Source organism: Gymnodraco acuticeps, unplaced genomic scaffold (genome assembly GCF_902827175.1).
Source record: "Gymnodraco acuticeps unplaced genomic scaffold, fGymAcu1.1, whole genome shotgun sequence".
NCBI lineage: Eukaryota > Metazoa > Chordata > Actinopteri > Perciformes > Bathydraconidae > Gymnodraco > Gymnodraco acuticeps.
In genome coordinates this window covers 361274-386313 of record NW_022990341.1, presented here as the reverse complement: position 1 = coordinate 386313, position 25040 = coordinate 361274, and the positions used below count along the sequence as shown (strand labels likewise).

The 25040-nt window shown below is 41.7% G+C and overlaps 1 protein-coding gene across 1 annotated transcript; it reads right to left on the bottom strand.

The window, feature by feature from the left end:
* Positions 1-4217: 4217 nt before the first annotated feature.
* Positions 4218-24310, bottom strand: cdc34a (cell division cycle 34 homolog (S. cerevisiae) a). The gene is made up of 5 exons (XM_034223536.1): positions 23892-24310; positions 13751-13837; positions 12985-13082; positions 8916-9050; positions 4218-6699 (listed from the first exon to the last, which is right to left on the bottom strand). The coding sequence occupies exons 1-5, from the start codon at positions 24072-24074 to the stop codon at positions 6483-6485; spliced, it is 720 nt and encodes a 239-aa protein (XP_034079427.1). The 5' UTR covers positions 24075-24310; the 3' UTR covers positions 4218-6482.
* Between the last annotated feature and the right edge of the window lie 730 nt (positions 24311-25040).

The window sequence follows — 25040 nt, the reverse complement described above, 5'->3', positions numbered from 1 at the left end:
TAATGCTTCGGAGGGAAAGGGTTGGGTTCATTACATATAGGCCTAGCTTGTGAATTTCAAAGAATGGGTTCCTGGAAGGACAGGTTCAAGGTTCAAGGTTCAAGGTTCAAGGTTCTTTATTTGTCATACGAACATAGCTACAGAGTAGTTATGTCGATCGATGAACATCTTAGGTCACAGGATTCTCCAACAGTGCAACACAATAATACAGATACACAGAAAAATATAGTGCAAGTAAATATTGAAAAGTAAATACAAAAGGAAAAATAGTGATATCACCTGCAGATATACGTACATGTATTTAATGATCTGCACTCACTATCTGTCTATAACTCAGCTTCTTAGTGTTTTACATGATGTTATTGAAGTTATTCATATTGTTTCTCCACTTTAAATTATAATACACTTTAGTTTGTCATATATTCATTGTCTTAAGTCTTTTTCGCTTTTTCGGCTATTTTGTTTATTGGTGGAAATACTACTATTTGTAATGCTAAATAGTTTCTTAAAATACTTTCTTTTTATCATCGTTACTCTTAGAACTTAATTCTCATATTGTTAATGTTTGCACCGCCATACACCAAAGCTAATTCCTTGTATGTGTGAACGTAGCTGGCAGTAAACTTGATTCTGATTTCTTACATGTACTCTTGTTTGTATTCTTACAGTACGTGTGTGAACTTCCACCTGTTCTGTCCTGTTTCCACTCTGTTGCCTACACGGAGCAACACAGGCCTTCTTTAACCTTAAAGCATCAGCTAATTAACATGTCATAGATTTAATTAAAATGAAGATATACACTCCGGGCCTGATCGTGGACCCTCCCCTGGACGCGTCACAGGGTCCATTTTTACCCCTCTCAGTCACATTGTTGCCATCCGTCTTTCTGCTTCTGCCAACCCGCTTTCACACACAACTTCTGTTGCCTTGGAGACGTCTCCCACCCTGACACATGGACCCCCCCCCCTCTCTCTCTCTCCTCTGACTCCTCTCACATCTCCTCACCTCTCCGGTCTGTTACAGTTCACACAGTTCAGCCTTTCCTCGAGACGTCCAGGTCACAGAGGTCGCTGATCAAACTGAAAATCTGCTGCAAGGGGGCGGGGACACTCATTTATAATGACGTTTTCTGAAATGTTATGTTCAAATATGTAAATACCTTATTAAAGAGGCCCTATTATGCAAATGTTCCAGGTCATATTAGTATTTAATGCTTCTACTGTGACATGTCTCCATGCTTTAATGTTCCACCTCTTTTCACCCTCTGTCTGAAACCATGCAGAGCCCAGTCTGCTCTGATTGGTTAGCTGGCGAGCTCTGTTGTGATTGGTTAGCTGCTTAGAGATGTCTTGCACCCTTGGCCTATCACTTACAATGTGTTGGAGCAATAGCCAATAGAAGCGCACGTGTTACATCGTGACGCCAGTATGTTTATTTAATTATCGTAACTCATATCTTAATATATGTAACATCAGCTACTCATTGTTTTACCTCATGCTATTGATGGCATTCTTATTCATACCGTCGCCTACTTGTTTACTCTTATTTATTATCCCTGTGTTTCACTCTCATTCACTCGCCTCCCCTGAATGTCCCTACAGAGATCAATAAAGGTCTATCTCATCTTATCTTAAAACTTGTCGCAGTGTAAGATCTGGCTGTGATAGTCTGCTTGTTGCCCTGCAGTTGAAACAGTTTTCACTGTATGTGAGACACCACATGTAGAGAAGCAATGCTGCAAAACACCAGGAGGATATGCGTGTGTCTTTTGTCTCATTCTGCTCCGCTGAACTGGCATTTGAATTGGAGTCATGCAGGGCAAAATGTCAGATCTGAATCACATGGAAATACATTTTATAGACTCGCTGTATCTCAGCAGGGGGGCACGGTGCATGACCTGAGAGCCGGAGTTGCAGGAAGTCATATCAGATTTTTAATTTAAGTGAAAGGCGCTTTACCGCACTGTAAATACTCTGTTAGAAGTAGATGTCATGCATTTAAATTCATGCTAACGTACCAAAATGTGGGTTCATCACTTAAAAGAGGCCCTATGCTTTCCTGTGTTATTTAGGTTTGTGTGCATGTAAATGGTCTGCAAAGGTTAAAATCCCAAAGTGCAAAGTACAACATTTAATGAACCTGACATTTTACATAATAGGGACCCTTTAATGTTGCAGCTGGTAAAGGTGAATCTGATGTAATCATTGTATATACTGCTCGCTTAACATGTAATCATGATAAGATGATATACATTTTGCACCAGTAACATCATTCATTACATGTTACATGTTAGACGCTTTTATCCAAAGCGACTCACATACTCAATACTGTGGGCAATCAGCACACGAGCAATTTGGGGTGAAGTGTCTCAACGACATGCTGACTGCAGTGGGGTTTGAACCTGTGACCCCCTGATCCGAACACCAACGCACAACCCACTGCACCTCACGTCTTAAACTCATTTTATAATGACGTGCAGTTAAAAGATGTGATTGTATGGAGTGGGAGTATAAAGTAACTGAAGTAAAGAAGTATATAAATAAATATACACAGAGCAGACCTGAAACTCCAGCATACATTGATCTTCATTTCTTTTGTCAGGTGAAACTTATTTTCACAGAATGATGGTTTTCATTTTCCAGATCATGGGTCAATTTCCACAGGAAGAATAAGAACGTGGAGAGTAATACAGCTGATCATAACCCGTGCAGTATAAAAGGGCACTGTGAGTTCAACTGGAAGTCTACAGCGAAGAGAAAAAGACCAGAGGATACTTTGGCACGCTGATATGAGAAAGTGGAATATATGGCCCATATTACTCCATAATATCTGTATATGTAAGACTGTAGCAGCGCCACCTGCTGGAAGAGAAAGCCATGGAAATATTGTGATCGTCATCTTATGCTGTTTGCAGAATAGCAGACATTTGAGCTGAATAAACAACAGAGAAACACACACTTTGAATACACTGCTATGGAAATAAGTACGTTTTTAATAACAGTCATGAGAGGGACTGTTTTGACTCTTAAATGTATTATTTCTGTGGTCATCAAGTCTTTCTACAGACCAGACACACCAGAAACAGGCTGCTGCTGCCCCCTAGAGGCACGAAGCAGTCACATTATAAATACATCAGATCGAGCTGGAATTCAACATTCCAAAAATGAAAACAGCTGATACAAAATATGCAAACAAGAGCACTTGGTATGAGCTTGTGTCTCCACTAAGAAAAGGTTATTGCTCTGTGTGGTCTGATGTCAGTTTACTTGCAGGATTTGATACTAAAAAGCATCTGTACAAAAAGAGACGGTGACAGGAACCTTTGTTACCTTCTTTATAAAGCTGCACTGCCTAATAATTTTGATCTAAAAACAAATTCCTGCAAATGATCAAAAAACTCCTTGAAATTCTTCATTATGCAACTTCTATAAAACCCCAGCAGAAATTGTGACTTGGAAGAAGTAGAAATATGTGTCGAAAAAATGTCGAAAATAGTGAAAATAGTTTCTCCAGATTGAAGGGGATGTTTTTAAATGTGTCAGCTCAAAACCCAATATATACTGTGTAAGATTGAAAACAGAGAAAAGCAGGACTTCTTCATCTTTGAGGCTGAAAACACAACTTAAAAGATGAATGGATATTCTAGTTTTGCTGCCGATAAGATAAAATAACACTTATCTTATCCTGAAGAAAATTGTTGTGCCAGAGTTACAAAAATACAATAAACACAGCAGCATGATGAAAGTGCAGTAACAAGAGCAATTCAATATCTACAGGAAACACAGACGGTCACATATTTAATGGAATATTACCAGTATTTAGTAGTGCAAAAAAATAACGTACAAAATGGACGACTACTATATCTACTACTAAAAGATAGACTCAACGTTCGCAGCTCTATTTTACAGGTTGAAGTGCGAAGAGAGCTGTAGAAGATAAGGGGGGAAAAGGAACCATGAGCATTTCCCAAATTCCCACTTGTAACATGAAAACATGGAAAGCATCAGAAAATACTCTTAAAGTCTCCACCACCCGCAGAAGGACGACCACGTGCACTCTCCTCTCTGTGGCACCACTAACAGGCTTGAGGGAGACCAGTCACTTCACGGAGCTTAAACCGTTCCAGTTTAAAAGTGAACACAAAAAATGAAAATGAGATATTTAAAAAACTCAAGTCACCCGTTTACTCTGCACTTCAAAAAGACAAAGAAACAGTCAATATCTAATAAAGATCTTTATTTCAGATTTTAAATAGATTTACAAACCATAAGAAAAAAAGAAAATATAAACAAGAAAAAAAAACACATCAAGTGATCGTCAAATATCCACATGTGCATATCAAGGTAGATTGTAAACAGTCCTTTGAAGCCGAACAGCGAGACTCCCCGGGGTTCACTCAGCGCCTGAAAGGATGTTTGTTTGTTTAGTTGTTGTTTTTGTTTCTCGTTTCCTGAGGCTCTTGTAGTTTTCTGTAATTATCTGCTGGGTTTGTTTTATCCCTCAGTGATGCCGACACAGAGCTCAGAGAACCGGGGGGCGAGTGGGGAGGAAAGACGATGAAATACCAGCAGTTTGACAACAAATAATGAAATCCCATTCACCCTGAAACCGAACACAAAAAGGGGGGGGGGGGGGGGGGGGGGGTCATTCATAGGTTGTGTAACGAACATCAGTCATTATCATTATTACAAGTGTTCATAACTAATGTATACGTCTGTGTGGTGGCCATTAATGCTGCTATATTTAAGTAGAACTCATTCTTTCATGAACAATCCTGTTTGTTTAACAATCAGGTCAATTTCCGTAGCACTTAATACATGTGAGAAAGAAAACAATTTGAAAAAAAAAAGATTACATCAAAACAGTAAAATAAGCAAACCCCCCCCCCCCTTCAAAAGAACAAAAAGCAAAAAAGACACCCCTCAGCCCATTCACAATGCAACAGCTTTAGATAAAATGGAGTTTCGAACCCCACCCTGATCTAAAACCTCAAAGGTGTCACAAACATCTACTGAAGAACCGTTCTCCAACTCATGCTCAACCCTTCCCCCATTTGTCCTCAGCACACCGTATAAGCAGTCGGCCAATAATCTAACGGAAACAGCGAGAATGTAAGTGTTAAAAATACTGCTGGGTGTTAACGTGTGTCTGAGTGTCCCGTTAGGAGAGGCCTCTGACAGTGTGGACTGGAAACACTCGCCCCCCCCGCCCCCCATCACTCACACTGCTACCTGATCTCCTCTGAGGTCACAGGGTTCATTCACTCAGGTGAGTCAAGATGGCTGCAGCCCAGTGGAGCGTTTCAGAGGAAGGGGGGGAGGGAAAAGAGCCTCAGAGCCACCACTAGGGGGCGAGCTCTGATGAAGGTCAGTGCTCTGGAGAGTTAGAATAACAGACGTGAAGATGGATAAATCAAACGTCCACTTCTGAACCGAGACAGTCGGAAGCTCCACAGGTTGGAACACTCCCCATCAGCTTTCCTGCCACGTTTAAAGCACTGCATATTAAGTAGCACTGACTGCATAGGTTGTTTTAAAAAATACAGTACATTGGATTTCAGCAGCTAGATGTTTCTGAATGCTTCCAGGCCACTAGTAGCTCGTGCTTGTGTGATGAAGGCTGCGTGACAGGACGTTTCTGATCTACATTCCCGTCTTTGTAGCTCGGCTGTTGGATTTTACACCTTTCTCTCACGCCTCGGACAAATCAGACGGATGCTGCTATTAATAAATCCCATTGAGAGTCACAGTATCCCCACCTGAGGCCTTGTGAGCTCGAATATCCCCCTCTGCTGTCTTTCCAACAAGTCTTTCAGATCTGTGGTATCAGGGAGCGAGGGGAAGGCACGAGGGAGTGTGAACAGCTTTTCTTATGGATCACTTTTGGAGCAGCACAAGCCCTGGGGCTCAAAAGAAAAAGAACAAGAAGAGGCAGGGCTTCAAACAGCCCGCTAACAGGAGGTCACACACATGGCTCAGAAGTGACTCAGCTTTTCAAAACACACACATATGTGCATTCTTTCTAAATTAGCCTCCCGCTCACTTGACTCGGATCTGATCGGACCTGTGACGTTACATTCCAGCTCGCTGATGTCGAGAAAAGGCGTGAGCTCTCCACATTCTCTGAGAGGAAACGTGGCCATCTTTGTTCAAAGCTGGACAAAGGAGCAGGTCTCGGAGTAAAGAGGCAGGACGTTTAAACAGGTATCAGTGCAGACAAAGAGAAGCTGTTACTGTACGTTGTGCTGCTGTGTATGTGTAACCTCTACTCAAAAAACTAAATGAAAACATGTGAGAAACAAACAAAAACAACTGCAGCTTGTTTTGATGCATCAGGTTTTAGTGTGCATACTGTGAGAGCACGAGACAGAAGTGAGGACGACGAGGGAGGGAATTAAAGTTCAGTCCATGACGAGAGAGGGGGGTGTGTGTGTGTGTGTGTGTGTGTGTGTGTAGTGGGGGAGGGGCATAAAGGGGAAGTTGTCAAGAGTCCTCGGTGCCTGAGTCGTCGTAGCAACAGTCCTCGTTGTCCTCCTCGTCGTCGTCGTCCAGCTCCTCGTCGTCGTAGTAGTCGTCGTACAGCAGGTTGGAGCCGTCGTCTGTGGGCGGGACCAGCGTGCGGACGCAGTACTCGTCAAGCGTGATCGGGACTTTGACTCCGTCCCGCTCTGCTTCCGCCTTGGTCCCCACCACCTGCTTCCTGTTTGGGGGGGGGGGGGGGGGGGGGAAACAGAAAGCGTCAGAACTGGAAGCTTTGAGTCGCCAAGCTAAATATCTGTTCTGACTTTGGTTCAAAAAGATATCTTCATGACCCTTTGATTCTTTCTAACACTCGATTATTTCAACAACCTTCAAACACTCCCGACCTGATGGGGGAATGATTTCTCTTTTAATGTTTTTATTTATTTTATATTTGTCCTTACTGATCTGTTTTTACTTGCCATTTTATTTACTTATAATTATTAATAAAAAAATGTTGTCACTGTTTTTATTTTTGATATCTGAACTAGGAATCAATGTTTTATTTTTGTATTAAACTATTCAAGGTGGGGGGGGGGGGGGGGGGGGGGGAGATGGTTTGTTCTAAAGAAAATTGAAAATGGATGAAGATCATTGTCTTGATTGTGACACTCTCAATGTCGAGTACGCTTGCTTGGTAGCACATGTCTCCTGAGTCACTTGCTTCAGAAGCGAGGCAAGAATACTTCCTGGCATTCGGAAAACGAAGAGTGGAACAGGCGAGCAGGTGTGCGTCATATGAGAAGCCCCGCCTTACATTTGCCGCCACATATTTGGGGAAATTGGTCCGTGCGCAAAGCATTGTGGGGATTTTAAGACCGCGGAGTCTACACATGTGCTGCCTCGAAACTTCTCCAAACGAAGTACGCCGGGCTCGGTAGAATTCCAAGTATGCTGGATATTGGAACAGTACTTCGGCGGGACTCGATGACGCAGTGTGCTTGAAATAGTGGCTCTGGAGCAGCTTTACTCGACATTGAGAAACACCCCCTGTATGAGTGTGCCTGTTCTTCAATAAAACCCTTTGGATTGAACTAACGTTATTCTGGCTGCTGCTTCACTCAGAAATAGCACAATAATCACTGTTTGTGCTATACTGAACATACATTACATGTAATACCTTTTCAACACATGTATATGTCCACTCAAAATGTACCATGGACGTGAGTTTATTTGTTTTTATTTTTAATTACGTGTGCTTGTCTCTATACTTAATTTGGTAATTGTATTTCCTCTGGCACCTTTGCTGTAAATGTCCCTGCTATAGGACTTATACAGGATTTCAGATTCTGTCCCGATCCGATTCCGATCATTTGATTTTGATAATCTGCCGATACCGATTTTTCCCGATCCGATCTTTATGCAATGCATTAAGAAAGAAAAACGGCTGGTCATCCAACGCGATGAATTCAGCTCTCTTGGCTGTTATTTTTTGGCCTTTTCACTGTTCTGGGGCAGTTTGTCTTTCCTTTTCAAAGTCTCTGAAAGTGTCGGTTGTTTCAGTGCCGTTACCCGAGTGGCCGCTGTGTACTCGTCGTGTTGTTGTTGGTGTTTGTTTCTCAGGTGGCGTGTTAGATTGGTCGTGTTGAACGTAGCTCTGTTCTTTCCACCTCCGCCTTGCAAACATTGCACCTTCGCTTACAATTTTATAATACTTCCAAACTCCTGACATTTTCTCTGTCCTGACTCCCGAGTCACCGGCTGAACGTAGCCTCTCGTTAGCTTACTGCTACTATTAGACACTGCGCCCACTCTGTTGCCAGATTTGAGAGAAATAACCAGGTCTGAAAGCAAGCCCAACAGAAGCAACACATCCATGATGTTGTGTCATTTTAAACCAAAACTAAGTCCTCAGGATGACTTTAAGACGTGAACATGGTCATTTTTGTTTTGTAACATTAAATAAAATACAAATATTTTATATAAAAGATTTTTTTTCTCCCGGCTCCGATCCCCGATCCCCCGATCGCGCAATCGGCTCCGATCCCCGATCACGTGATCGGATCGGGACATCTCTAAATGTAACTGCTGTGTGTAATATGAGCTATGTGTTGCCTGGTGGAAATAGTCATCTATACAAGTTTAACTAGGACAAGGACTTGTGTTTTATGTATGAATTACTATTCATTCGTAGTATAATTGTGTTATTAACCATGAGGAATGCTTTGATTGTTAATATTATGTTTGACTTATTGATGGTTGAAAGGATTATTGTTTTTGTTTTACTTCCATACTTGATTGTTAACGAGAAGTTATTTTGTTTGTTTATCTTTGTATTCCTTTATGTGAGAAAGAACAATGCACATTAATCAACATAGCTATTAAGTAATCCTCATTCTCCGGCAGTAAAAGAAAACTTACAAGAGCAAAATGTGTAAATGTCTTTTTTCCTCCTACCTGATGATCTCGATGTATTCTCTGTCCTTGCCCTTGCTGTCCCTCCACTTGCGGTACATGACGGAGGCGTCCACGTTGGCGGGGGAGAAGGTGTTGGGCTCGTTGAGGAGAGAGATGACGCTGAGCAGGATGGTTCTGGAAGAAGGATTCAAATACAGGAGAGCAATTAGGGAGGAGGACAGAGGAAGATGGAGGTAAGACGAGACAAGAGGCATTGAGAAAGCAGGACAGAGAAGTGAGCAGAGACAGAGAGGACATATGGGAGCGAAGGAGAGGGGGAGGGGGAGAGGGGGAGGGACAGACGAGCAGCCGGCTCAACCCCAGAACATCCACCCGTCTCTGCTGGAGATGAACAACCTCCTGGAACAACTCCAATTTCTAACAGGCTGAACTGATCATCCTTAAACACTGAAATTCAAAATGGTATGTTCATTATTTATCAAAGACTTGGCTGACATTTTGTTCTACAACGGCACAAAGTAATAGGCCTTGTTTTAAAGGTCTCCTATTGTACTGTTTTCATCAATATATTACAGGTCTCAGATATATACAAAACATGTCTCTGAAGTGTTTGGCTCCAAACACCAAACAGATCATTGCAGCATTACCCATAATCCCCTCTGTTTCAGCCCTGTTTCAAAAGAGCTGATTCTCTGTCTGTTACTTTAGAGCAGGGGTGGGGAACCTTTTTCCTCTCTGGGGCCATTTCAATTTTTTCAACATCCTCCGAGGGCCGTACAAATGTTTGACCTCCGCTTAAAAATACTAAAATCACAGCCCATTCATTTGTTCTTTCTTTCATGGTGTGCAAAGAAAAAGCAACCTCTTAATCCAGATATCTCACCATGACCCCCATTTCCAATTCATCATGTCATTTAAGACATTTAAGACATACAGATGGCTTATTTACAATTTACATTTTAGATTTCGTTCTAATACATCCTAACCGGACATTTAAGACATACCAAGTCTACAGATATACAGTTAGTAACAGAGTCTAAAATGCGAGTATATACATAGATGGGGGGGGGGGAAGCTGTCCATTGAACGACAGGTTGAGATTTGTACCATTACCGGGGCCAGTTTTGCAATGCTCTCCCCCGAAGGTGCTCTTTAAGAGAGGTTTTGAAGGTAAGTATAGTTTTACTTTCCTTTACAGTTGTGGGAAGAGCGTTCCACCTTGATGTGGCATAATTGCGAAACGTGTATTCCCCCTTTTTTGTGCCAAATCTGGGTTTCACATGATTTGTGGAGCTCCCTCTGGTGTTATGATCATGGTATTCCTTGACCTTTGGGAAGAATTTTGACATGTACATGGGTACCATAGAGGTGTAGTGGATCTTGTAGACCAGGCCCATTGCAAGTAGCTGTACTCTGTCGTCTACTCTAAGCCATTCTAGGTTGTCAAAGTGGGCAGAGGTGAGGTGGGTTCTAGATGAAAGGTCAAGCAGTAGTCTGACCAGTTTATTTTGCGATGTTTGAAGTTTTATTTTTAGCGCCTTGGAGGTGCTATGATACCATGACGTGCAAGCATAGTCATAGTACCCTTGAATGAGTGCTCCTGCCAGAGTTTTCAGGGTGTTCTTGTTTACCAGAGAGGAGATCCGGTATAGGAATCTAGTTCTTTGATTGACTTTTTTTATTACATTGGATGCCATTTTGTCACAGGAGAGGTTTGCCTCAAGAATAGATCCTAGGTATGTAATTTCCTTCTTACCTGTGACAATAATGTCGCCCACTGCAACTGAGAAGTCGTCGGATTTGCTGAGATTATGTTTCGAACCGAAGAGAATGGACTCTGTTTTACCCAGGTGTAATGATCATTTATGTGCACGGTTGTGGCATGACCACCCAAACAGAAAGATATTGGACACAAGATGTGTGCAAATGTATTTAGTTTCCTATCCATGTGAACATGATTTAAGGGGGGGGGGGGGGGGGGGCCTAACCCAAGTTAAAAGCATCAATCTGGTGCACTTTGAGAGCAACATTAGGAGCTCTATGGATACATCTCTCATCACCCAGATGAAACACAACTGGAAGCAGATTTTCTTTTTCTTTATGGATATTTTACAAATCACTCCCCTTTCAAACTGTATTCCTGTTTATCAATAACAACTTTTTTTTACTGTCATATAGTATTTTATACCTGTTTACTTTATTCTCTTATGTCATTTTCAGACAGGTTTTTATAGAAATGGATCAGGACAAAAAGAGAGACAATCTTTTCTCCTGAAACGTTCAGAATGTCTTTCCACAGAGGGGACACATGTTGATGTAGAAGAGACATGAAGAAGAGGGGACACATGTTGATGTAGAAGAGACATGAAGAAGAGGGGACACATGTTGATGTAGAAGAGACATGAAGAAGAGGGGACACATGTTGATGTAGAAGAGACATGAAGAAGAGGGGGCACATGTTGATGTAGAAGAGACATGAAGAAGAGGGGACACATGTTGACGTAGAAGAGACATGAAGAAGAGGGGACACATGTTGATGAAGAAGAGACATGAAGAAGAGGGGACACATGTTGATGAAGAAGAGACATGGAGAAGAGGGGACACATGTTGATGTAAAAGAGACATGAAGAAGAGGGGACACATGTTGATGTAGAAGAGACATGAAGAAGAGGGGACACATGTTGACGTAGAAGAGACATGAAGAAGAGGGGACACATGTTGATGAAGAAGAGACATGAAGAAGAGGGGACACATGTTGATGAAGAAGAGACATGGAGAAGAGGGGACACATGTTGATGAAGAAGAGACATGGAGAAGAGGGGACACATGTTGATGTAAAAGAGACATGAAGAAGAGGGGACACATGTTGATGTAAAAGAGACATGAAGAAGAGGGGGCACATGTTGATGTAAAAGAGACATGAAGAAGAGGGGACACATGTTGATGTAAAAGAGACATGAAGAAGAGGGGGCACATGTTGATGTAGAAGAGACATGAAGAAGAGGGGACACATGTTGATGTAGGAGAGACATGGAGAAGAGGGGACACATGTTGATGTAAAAGAGACATGAAGAAGAGGGGACACATGTTGATGAAGAAGAGACATGAAGAAGAGGGGACACATGTTGATGTAGAAGAGACATGAAGAAGAGGGGACACATGTTGATGTAAAAGAGACATGGAGAAGAGGGGACACATGTTGATGTAAAAGAGACATGAAGAAGAGGGGACACATGTTGATGTAAAAGAGACATGAAGAAGAGGGGACACATGTTGATGTAAAAGAGACATGAAGAAGAGGGGACACATGTTGATGTAAAAGAGACATGGAGAAGAGGGGACACATGTTGATGTAAAAGAGACATGAAGAAGAGGGGACACATGTTGATGTAAAAGAGACATGAAGAAGAGGGGACACATGTTGATGTAAAAGAGACATGAAGAAGAGGGGACACATGTTGATGTAAGAAGAGACATGAAGAAGAGGGGACACATGTTGATGTAGAAGAGACATGAAGAAGAGGGGACACATGTTGATGTAGAAGAGACATGAAGAAGAGGGGACACATGTTGATGTAGAAGAGACATGAAGAAGAGGGGACACATGTTGATGTAGAAAGAGACATGAAGAAGAGGGGACACATGTTGATGTAGAAGAGACATGAAGAAGAGGGGGCACATGTTGATGTAGAAGAGACATGAAGAAGAGGGGACACATGTTGATGTAGAAGAGACATGAAGAAGTGGATTTTGCATAATAGGTTATCTTTAAAGGTTTTTTCTTGATTAGGGACTTGATTTGCAGGCGTTATAAATTGCGTGCTTAATTACTTCTCACTTTGGTAACGCTCACTTCCAGCAATCAGTAAAAATGGGCAACTAGCTGCATCACTCGCTGCACGATGTGTTAAGCTTTTAGTCTGTATTGATCGGTGGACAACGAGCAGCAGGGAAAATAAGGACAGCAGAAGAGGAAGGGTATTTAAGCGACATCGATTTTGTCTGTGCAGATGGGTAAAGGGACAGAAGTAGAGTGACCCTGGTAACTATTTATTTAATCCTTGTTCTTTAAGATATAATCTAGGCTTGATGAATGGACGTTTAGTACCTGACGTTCTGCGTGGGGTTCCACCTCTCTGAAGGCAGCTCTCCGCTCTGAGGGTCGTCCACAGGGGGGTGCAGGATGGAGATACAAACATCTCCGTTCTACAGAGACGGGAGAAAACACAACCATGTTCAGAAAATAGTTATTACCACCTTACATGTATTAGGCACCATAAGGAATCGGATAAATGCCACAACACACTCTGGGCACGTTTCTTAACAGCATGTTTATATCACATGGAAAAAAGTCAGTGAGAAAAATGTGGAAATTGTTTTTATTAAATGTCTTCCATATTATTATCATTTTTGTATTTCATGCATGTGTGAACTAATATGATTTTTTCATCATGAGTCATTGATATCAAATACTTGAATTGTACTCCCTGTTATTATTAGACAGCACTTTTCTTGCAGTATTATATTTTTTTATAAACTGAAATATATAGCAAAACATTACTTACACAAAGTATGTATGATAAGAACACATTTATTTTTTCTGCAGACATTTATCCAGCAAATCTATTTTTTAAGTTATACCAAAATAAAGCATTTTAAAAATGCAGTTGTGGGCACAAATGGGTTTAAAGATAGTCATCCACAGCCAAACATTTAAAATCCTTAAAAAGGAAAATAGAGTTCAACCAGGATCCCGTGTTTTCATATACTAATATAAAACCCAAAACAAATGATAATAGATCCCTAGTGTATTCATAGGGCCTATAAGGAGTGTGTGTAGGTTTTGTCCAATGAGTAATACTGTTCACAATTACCTCATAAATGTTGGGGTGCCACATTTTGGTGAGGAAGCGAAAGGCAGGTGGAGAGTACGGGTAGTCGACGGGGAACTTGATTCGAGCCTGAGGGCGAGAGAAGACACATATTAGCAACATGAGGCAGGCAGTTTAAAACACAGCAGACAAGTCAGGACTGCTTCCCTCCAAACGCTCGCTGCGTGGGAGAAGCATTTCCCACCGGCTGACAGACGCGCCTCTGAATCAAGCTTGTAAACACTGTGAATAACGTCTTCTGAAACATGAATATTATCTGTTGTGTTAGTCATGCGATGTTGAACGTCATTTTTCTTGTTCATACTTTTTATTTATTTAACATAGAACAGGTCAGGAGTGGACTGGGACGATTTCAGGTGTAGAATCTCTGAGATTAAATGTCAAAAAGTATATTTATGTGGATTTAAAAACATGGTCCCCAGAAGCTGATCCACACTCCCTCTAGCAGGATTGTTGAGATATTGAACTTGTGCTTCATAAAGAAAGTGTCCAGGTTTCCAGCAGGAATCTAAAGCACAAGTTAGTGGCGGTGGACTGGGCTTCCTGTACATTTAGCCGTATTGCTTCTTCACTTAGTTAGTTTCCATTTCCCAGGGCTGCCTTTCGTAATGATTTGAGTTGTTATTCTCTGAGATGAATCCTGTGAAGTTTGATGTTATTGACACTGCTGCACGGAGCCTCACCCCATGCAGCATCAGAAGAACATTCCACAACCCCTCTGTTATGTGGGCATTAGTAAATGATTGACGAGGTCTAAAGATCCAACTTGACTTAAATGCAGAGGTGGAAGAAGTACTCAGATTATTTACTTAAGTTAAAGTAGCAATACTATACACACACACACACACACACACACACACACACACACACACACACACACACACACACACACACACACACACACACACACACCACACACACCACACACACACACAACACACACACACACACACACACACACACACACACACACACACACACACACACACCACACCACACACACACACACACACACACACACACACACACACACACACACACACACACACACACACACACACTATAAATAGCAGCTGAAGAGTCATGGCAAACCTGATGGAGGTGGCTGGGCAAGGAGGAGCTAATGACGGTGTAATGTAATATGGTGTGGAGGCAGGGTGGAGGCTTCAGTGCATTCAGCTGCCGAGTGTGGGGGGGGGGGGTTGGTTGGTATAGAGACATTGTGGGAGTTTGTCCTCTCCAGCTGTCACTGCAACCCAAGACAATCCACTGCTCAAACCCGTGTTCTGCTATATGTCCTAACGCTGACACCACCCCCCCCACACACACTGTATAAATGCTCCTGTGTGTGATGGACCCCTCCTCCCGTTACAGAAGAAGTGCAATGGGTGGGACGGGGGACACGCACACACCGACTACACTGATTACACACACACGCACGTCACTCACTGCATGAAACCTTCTGCTTATCCCCCCCCACCACCGCCACATACATACACACACACTTGCTCACACTTGCTGATTCGGCACGGTCAGCTGGTCCTCGCCACAGTGAGCCGACGAGCGGGAGGTGGAGAGTGAGAGGGATTTCACTTTGTATAAAAGGGGTTGTGCTCCATATAATAACTGTGCTTAACATTAAGGTCTTATCCCGCTTTGCATGCAATGTGGCATTAAAACCAGGCTGGATGTAACACTCAGAGCAAACTGTTCAGTGGCTTCTGCATTTCAAGGTCTGTAAAGGGAGTCAGTATGTCCTTTTTTTGGCCCTGAAATGCTAAATAAACGACTCCCATGATATAAAACCAGAGCAGGGAAGAAACACTGACCCAGGCCTGAGAGAATGACGCTTGTAGGGGAAAACAAACTAAATCCCTGGGTCTGCCTGACCCAGCCAGAAAGCTGGCAGCCCTTCAGAGTGCAAGCCGATGCTGTACACATTACAGGCTGGAAACAGTGCAACCCATAGCAGCCAGCAGGGGGGGTGGGGGGGGGGGGGGGGTGGAGAGACAAGGGCCAGGGAACAACGGTGAGAGCTTAGTTTGTCTTCCAGAACAATATTTCCACATCATGATGAAATCTGTCCACTGGCTTGGAAGATAATCTGCGTCATGTCCAACAAACCGTGGTGATTCAGATGAACTTAAATTGATGCAATTCAAAAGGGGATGGAGATGGTGTTACATACATAGAGGGCATAAGGGTAAATGTAAATCCCAGTAGAAATGGTGGTTTATGTGTTTGTCTTCCAAGTTTGTCTTCCAAGAAAATAGCGTGTGAATGAAATGCTCTTCAGCAGCTGGAAAGTCCCAGACATCAAAAAACTATTATTTTAGCAAAGCACCGTTTATCAATCCAGTGTCATTATTCAACTCTAAAGGATATCTTCGATACAAGACACGATTGAAAATCAAGGATATGACACCAAAAACATCTCTTTGGTGACCCACAGGAAAATGTTTCCAAATACTTAGTCGCTTTATGAATTAGGCCCCTAAATTGTCCCATGTCTAATGAGGCATCAACACTTGCCATAACACAGCTCCATTCATCACAATCCTGCCAGTCTGAATGCAAGCTACAGGAAGGTGGGGATATGCATTAAGGATAAGCATTGATCCCTTTGAGAGGGGAGGAGCACGGTTTCACAATGCAGCTTACCAGGAGCCGTTAAAAACCGTATTCCTTTTAACGCAATGTCACCAACTGTATACCACGCAATGGATACAGTAAACATTAGAGCTCCATGATAGTATGAAACACAATTCAGTCAGTAGGCAGGTGAAGAACTGACAAATGTGTGTTCCTTGTGGTTATAGTAGGAACAACTACAGATTTAAAACCATTGAAAGCAAAAGGTCTGTGAGGTCTATCCAGGCAAAGGATATGTTACAACAAGCCATATTGGAGACCCCAAAACGTCCTTTATTGTATATTTATATATATATATATTATATATATAAAAAACAAGATAGATTTGTTCAAAATGAAAATGCAAATAAACCTTTGGCGCACTGTCAAGGCCAGGGGTCGGGATGGGCCCCACGACAGATCTAACTCGGGACGTTGCACGTTATGACCATGATCAATATAGTTGATAAATGACTATACATTTATGTGTAAACAAATATCTGTTGGCCAGATGAGACACAGCACTATATTGTCAACACCTGTCATTACACCAAAAGTTGCCTCATTTGTGATCCATCACAAAAGAAGATGGTGGCTCAAACTGACGATACAAGCCAAAAACCCCTGTAGTTTCACAAAAGGTCTTTTGTAACCGCAAACGCTGTTAATGTGTGGACAGAAAGGTACAACAACAAAAAAGGCATAGAAAAAGCTACTTTGTGACAATATTTGACGTGAGGACTAGGCCTCCCGGGGTCAGGAATGAAACGGTCGACCTGCCCACCCAGGTGACACCAAACCCTGGATAGACGGAGGGATGGAGGTGGATGATTGATTGGCTTTGCTCTGCAGCAGTAAGTAGACAGAAGAAAAGAAACACAAAGAACGATACAGGAGGGTCTTAAAAGGCCAGTATCATCTTTCTCTTTCTAATTCCAAAAGATCATTTTCGTGCTTTGAATAGATCTATTCCTGTTACAGTACTTTTACCAAACAACTCCCACTCTCTTCATTCTCAGTGTCTCCACAACACAAGCTCAAAATGCTCTCTGCCCACAAAGTGCCATCTTCAATTCACTTGCTTCAAGATGCTACAGCTGACTTGCATGTCATGCCTCATAATTGCATTAAGACAAGAATTAACAGCATCCACAGTCAGGAGGTGAGCAACCCTGAAGAGCTCATTTGAAGTGAAGCCAGTTTCCTGCCAAGCGTGCACAAAACAAAAGTCTCCTAGATCTCTTTTGGATTGGGTGCTAAAACGCTGCCTTGAAGAGAGAACAGGAACAAGAGTGAACGTGCCCACCGTGTGGAAAGTGACAGCAAGGAGAAGTAAACCAGGTCAATGCAAAGACCCTGAACAGAACAAATCGTTCAGTTCTCCCTGAGCAGCTCTTTGCCTTCCCTACAGACCTTATCCTCACACACCGAAGTCCTTGTGTACAGCAAATTCCATACACTAACACACACATGGAGGTCCCAGAGATTATCCTGTTGGCACCCAGCGGTCCCCCACCTCATTAACTCAGAAGGTTACAGTGTATGAGAAGGAAAGGATCAAATACTGAAGCTTCATTTCCTGGTTTAGACTTAACCCTCATAGCAACAGTAGTCTGGTCTTTTGCATTGCAAATGAAAGGCATCATACTATCACGTTATGAACGATTTGAGTCGCGTCTATATTCATTCACAATTAGAAAGTATGAAATTGGGGGCTCTGTGGTGCGAAACAAGTTGTTACACCGCAACATTTGACAAAGCACACCAAGCCTTTTTAACCATAAAAGTCGTCATATTCGAAGGCGAGTATTACGCATTGGGCGTGTTGTTTATTGGTCACGTCCATGGTGTGCAAAGGCCCTAGGGGTCTAACGATAATTCCTGTATCTTTATTTAAATGTTCTCTACCAGCAAACTGGACAGGTTTGTTCAAGTCACTCATTTGAGGATATCCCCGATTATCGTGGATAATGGGAATTCACCATGATCAAGTGTTTTTATTGCCATCCTGGGTAAATCCTATATCGACCAATCCCTAAACGCAACAAATGGGACTTTCAAACAAACAACGTATACAGCTTTGTGTTAAAGGGTACTTCCCTGGTGGCCCCTTACAGGAAGAGGAAAAGCACACGTGGGCTTCAGGGGACGGTTATAACTGTCTAATGGGGGCTCACGCTCACCTCTATTCACAGCAGGCTCTGCATTCAAAAGAGGCACCACTCTGGAGGAATGGCCCGCCTGCACTTGTATGGCAGGTTCTGTATTCCCACTGCTTTGCCCTGCTCTCGTTTCTCTGTGACACAGCCAGAGGGGGAAACATGAGTCCGACAGCTCGGCCCTCGCCCCTCCACCGCTACTAACATGGCGCTGGGACACGTAACAAAGCATCCACCCAGCCTCAACAGAACCGAGTGTTGACTGATTGTCTGGAAAACACACACAGGCCCGGGCCAAGAGCAGAGGGCAACACCCCTCTGTTTCATGTTTGCTGTGAAGAAGTGGTTTGTCAGTGTTTTGAAGCCACAGGAGAAAACCACTTGAGTGCGATATGAAAGATGTTCCATTCCATACGATTTTTGGAGTTGCAGAGACCCCGTTTACGTCAGAATTAAAAGCAACAAAAAGCATAATTAGAGCTGCCAGGTGCTGACAGCAGTATTTCAAACAGGGTCACACATTTATTTTCAAACCCCAGGCTCTCCACAGTAGTACAGTTGTTTCTGTTGTACCTAACCTTAAATATCTGGATATAAAGCCAGTGTTTCCCCTATATACAAATAGCGGCGGCTATATATTAAAACATTATTTTTCATTAAAATAATAAGTGGCGACCCTTTTTGATTGTTTGGTATGTGTATTTGTGTTACTGTATGTTCAATAAAGGTGTATTTGGCTAAATCTTGAGACATTGCCACTGTATGTACTAGGCCTCAAGAGCCTTTTTGTGCTGGCAGACACATAGAAACATATTGGCGGGGCGCACTTCGCACGCACAAATACAATTCCACGCGGGCCGCTTCGTGCTCACATTTAGCTGGGCCCGCGTGCCTTAGCACCGCTGCTATGACTCCATCCTAGGGGAAACACTGAAAGCACTGTACATCTTTCTGTTCTCCTGCTGCCCGACAGTAAACTCAGCAGTAAAATAGAGAATAATCAACAGATAAATAAATAATAGAATTGTTAATTGCAGCCATAATAATGACCAGTTAAAGTAGATATTTAAACCCCAGATTAACTCTGTATTAAACTACAAAAGCAAATAAAACCTCATAGTTATGGTATCGTCTGGGCAATCAAACTAAACATGTACAACAACACACAGCGAGTCAGTGTGAGAACACTCCTGTAAATCCGAACTCCGGGTGAAAACAACAGTCAATCTGCTTCAAACGTGTCCCAGGACCTGCTGGCTGCGGGACAGACGGGCGTTCTGCCAGGAGTCCTCACACACTCTGAGCCTGAAGGGATGCTTCACATGACACACACACACACACACACACACACACAAAGGACCTTCAGCTTGGAAAGGTCTCAGAAACAATTAATGAATGCCAGTATTAATGGGGGTAACGGTGTGAGATTGTCACAGCAGAACAACCACCTAAGAAAAACCTAGAGCTTTCACTATTATTGGCATCAATTACAATGATCCCTAAAAAGGAATGAGAACCGAATTATAATATTGAACAAAAAAGCAGAACTATAGCATGTTATTTAATGTCATATATATATATATATATATAGTAGGGACTCCTGTCTCTACCTTTAACTCACACTTATGCCATTTTCTTTTTTAAATGCAGTAGGTAACCAAATGTACATGGTATGATAACCGCCACACTGTTACAACCCTAGTCAGTATCAGCTCCTGTGAGACCAACATGTCAATGATCAATGTATTATCTTGGCTCAGTTTGCCGGTAAAACTGCGGCCTGATTTCATAAAACCTGGTGAAAGGGTGTAACATGGGCCAAGGGAGAACCAATGTTTTGGAGCAGACCCAAATCACGTGGCAGATAGACAGCTGCTGTTCTCTTCTGTTAGCATTGAGAAATTGGTAAATGTACCGCATTCACGTGGTGTCGGAATGCTGTCGCAAAATAAATCCCAGCTTGAAAAATGTACGCCTCGGCTATCAATGTGGTGTTAAATCCCTCTTAATAAATACATTCAACACATCTTCAATGTTGTTTTCATACAACCACTTGCTCATGAACACACTGAAAATACTTTGAATCTGACGGTAACAAACAATTGCCAACTCTCGTGAGATTTGCTGATTCACAACCTGTCCTAACATTAAATCATTGCATAACCTTTTAAAATTTAGCAGGGTTACCATCTAGGCCAGGGGTGTCCAAACTACGGCTCGGGGGCCATTTTGAATTCAAAAAGTATAATGGAATATGGCCCACAAATGAAACTTGAGCTTGTCTTATATTGTACTTCTTAACTATAAATGTAAAATATATCACACAGTAGTATTCATGTGTTAATAACACCACTTCAAATAAATTCATTCAATTCAAGTTGGAAACATTTTCTAACATATCTTAGTTGATAAGAAAAAAGCCCAATGACTTATTTACAAGCTTGAAATACACCCTTCATATTCCCCCTGATTATAATCCATCTGAGGCTTCTGTTTTAAGGGATGAGCTGCCAACACTCACAAGCATCACTTACCTACACTTGATTGATTTTGCTAACTTATAACTGAACTTATGAGGCGATATACCTTTAGTGAGTGGCCCAGCCCTTCGTATATTTTTCTGTCTGTGGCCCTCGGAGAAAAAAGTTTGGACACCCCTGATCTAGGCAATAGCCTATCAGAACCCATCACATTTGAGGTCAATCCAATTTCATTTATATAGACCAATATGAGACATTACACATTAGTCAGAGAGTGCTTTACAGACTGTTAAACCGAGAAACTCCACAATAATTTATACGGAGGGGTCACTCTCCAACACAGACATGCGTACAATAGATGTCGTATCTACACGCACCATAACCAGTTCACAAGAATTTTACAATTTGATGGTGACCATATAAACACGACCTGCTTATTGTAGATCAAGGACAGTTATCTAATGTTCTTTGAATGATACTGAAATATTTCTGCAGTTCTGATATATTTGTAATGGTGTGACTCTTCGAGAGCACCACCCACGAAAAAAGAACACCTGACTCAGCCAGGTTTTCGTACATGACATCGTTCAGTCGCCGTGTTTCAGGTGAACCGGCGGCTGCAGCAGGTCAGGGCTGTTTGGGTAACCTGAATCAGAACAGGGTTGGATTCTCTTTCTCTTTTCGTGGGAATAAGGCAAGCTGGTTGGATGGAAACCCAGCAGAGAGAACAATGAGTCACAACCATGCGGTGGATTTCACAGCCAGGCTGTGCATTCCTGGCCGACAAAGGAATCCTGTACACAGCAGCACCCACACGGATACACTGAGCTCCATCTACGGTCGCCTGGCCCTCTGCTTTTATTCACAGGCCCCAAAAACACCAGAGGCAAAATGAATAAGCTTCTCAAGAACTGGAAAAACAAAAACACTGTACGGCTGTAGTGACGGTTTACACAGAGCAGTTATGTATATGCTGGATAATCTGAACACAGTGGGATCCTTCACTGATACATTACAGTTGAGCTGTAATATGGAAACAACTATGGCTAATGCGGGGCTTAGCATTATGAGACTACAACAAAAACCCTTGTAAAGAGACCATTTACCATATGAGTATGTTGTTATTGCAACTCAAAGAAGAATTAAGTGAATTCTCGGGGTCCTGACCTACATTATTATTGTCGTTAGATCACAAAGACACACCATCATGCTTCCTCAATAATAAAGCCTCATTATCCTACGTTTGATATCCAATAAAACAACAATGTAGGACAACTTTGAAGCAGCAGTGAGAGGAATTTATTTGAATTCGCCAGACGAAGTAATAAATCAAACTACTTTAAAAGGATGAATAACATTAGCATAGGCCTAGGGTGAGCTACAATCCACTCAGTGTTTTGCAATGTGTGACGTTGATGTTCATTAGGTTTATGACTAATCAACAGCTCTGCTATGGCAACAAATGATTTTCTATATTTACAATGTAGGTGTGTGTTTTCCACTGAGACTTAAAGGGAGTCGGTAACCAGGTACTGTAACTCCAAAGGACCAAAACCGTGAAAACAACCAGTTTTTATAAGGTCATGGGCCACGGACATGGTGCCTTGAAAATACATTTAAAAACACACAAATCAGCAGCTGCTTTGTAAAGTGCCAACCCTCTACGTCAATAACACTCACATCTGTATCTCCACTCTCAAGGGAGGAAGAGTGCAAGAAAAACTATTTAAATGTGTTTCAGTTACCATAACTTAGATAAGCTAGGTGTAGGTTCTTCATTTCAAAAGTGGCACACATCTTGGATTGATTAGATATATATTAAAAGTACAACATGTTTTGTAAAAACACCAAGGAACTGATGAAATGAGTGAGATGATAAAGCTTATCATAGTCTCGTTAAGGCTTGAGGTGGCTATGATAACCATCTTGTGTTTCATATTCAAACAAGATAAAACATGATCATGTACTAACTGTCACCATAAATAAATGACCTCAATTAAGTAGTTTAAATAAATAAAAAAGGTGTTAATCCTGATTGAGTGGAGTTTATTTAAAGTCAGCTGTGTAATGTAACTAATTTGTAATTTACTCAAGTACTGTATAAGTACAATGTATGGGTACTTTACTTGAGTAATTCCATTGCTATGCTACTTTGTACTTCTAGACTACAAAAATACATAGGTAAATAATGTACTTTTACTGCACTGCCTTTAGTTACTTTGCATATATAATCACTTAAATATGACTTTAGTTACACCTGGATTACATTCACAGGCTACTGAGCAGTAAATAAAGTGATTAAAACTAGTTCCACTTTTACCATCTATGATAAACACATCATCAATAACTATAATCAAGGCATGGTGTATTTGATTCGGAAATGGGGCAATCTGCATATGGACTTTTACTTGAGTAACACAATGAATACAGGACTTTTACTTGTACCAGAGTATTCATACACTTTGCTATTTCTACTTTAACAAAATATCTTCTTACCACATTGGCTAACTTTCAGATAAAATAAAGGACCTTAATCAATCTCAGTTTTCAGTATATATAAGACACATGGGAAACCTTTTAATGTTTTCAAGCTTGAAAACGTAATAATCCTGATCGAGTGGAGTGTATTTAAAGTTAAACAAAGCAGTAGAGCTTGTTTTATCCGAGTAATAAAGAACAACTGCCAATTATCTAATGTAACGTTTTAAACTGTTACCTGCTGTGTATGAAGACGTAACTTGGAGGCCAATGTTAACCGTCGGGTTCTTCTCCATGAGTAAACTACTTAAACACAGGCTAAATCTCCCAGCTACAGAACAATAGACCGACTGCTAGCTAACATTAGCTACTCACCTTAAAATAACCACCCTCGTAGTGTGTGTTCGGGGGTCCGAATATCGCCACTTCCCAGTTGTACATGTCCGACTCGTCCACCAAAGTTATTTTGAACCCTTCGACCGGTTCATCTTGGAGACTTTTCATCTCCAGCATCAGGGCTTTTTGGGAACTGGCTACATGGTGTCCATGCTGAGCCATATTCCTACAACGATCTGTGTAAATATATCAGCAACCCACCACAGCTGTGACGGGGAAGAAGGACAAAGCTAGCTACGAACAAACAATGGCTATCAGTGGAGAAAGAACGTGAGTTTCCGTTGGTTTCCGTTAGTCTGGTTCCAAAACAGGATCTGAAAACGGGTCTTTATTTGGTCAGAGCTCGTGCGGCTTCCTCCGTTGTTGTGAATAGTCCCGGGGAGCCCCAGTTATTAACGTCCATCTGAACCTGCTGTTAAAGTCAGATATCATACATGTTGCACTTCCGGTACAGATTTCAAAATAAGGCCCTTTTTTAAATCTGGTTGAACAAATATTGTTGTTAGATAGATAAGTAGCCTACTTTATTGATCCCAATTTGGGAAATGTTTGCGTTGAAGCAGGATGAAAAACAAGGCAATGTACATAAGAGAAATTAAGACAAGCAATAAACAATCTAAAATATTTCTGAAGTAGAAATAAAATAGCAATAACAAGTTGGAACACGTGGAACACATTATACAGCTCCGAAATGCACTTTGGATGTTAAATTGTAACTCGTGTGTAATGCTTGACAATACCCACAAACCACATTTGGGATGAATGAAGTATCTATCATCAGTCTATCTAAATATCTAAACCCCAGTTGTATGTATTCTCTTTTTAGTTTCAAATGAATTGCTGTTCTGTTGGAACTAAGCTCTAGTCTAGATAAAAGGCATCCCCTAGTGAAAGATGCCAAATTACTTGCACCTGAAAATGAACCTATTCTCAAAAATATATTACATTCACAAGCTTTTATTTTGAAAGCAAACACAGGAAACCCAGTTTGGTTAGCTTGTTAGTGATGCTAACGAAAGCTAGCACGGTTCTTCGATTGAGTGTTGTTTCTATCACACATACAAAAGGTGGTCCAAGCAACATTTAAAGTTAGATAAACTAATTCTACATACATCTATAAAAAAGGAA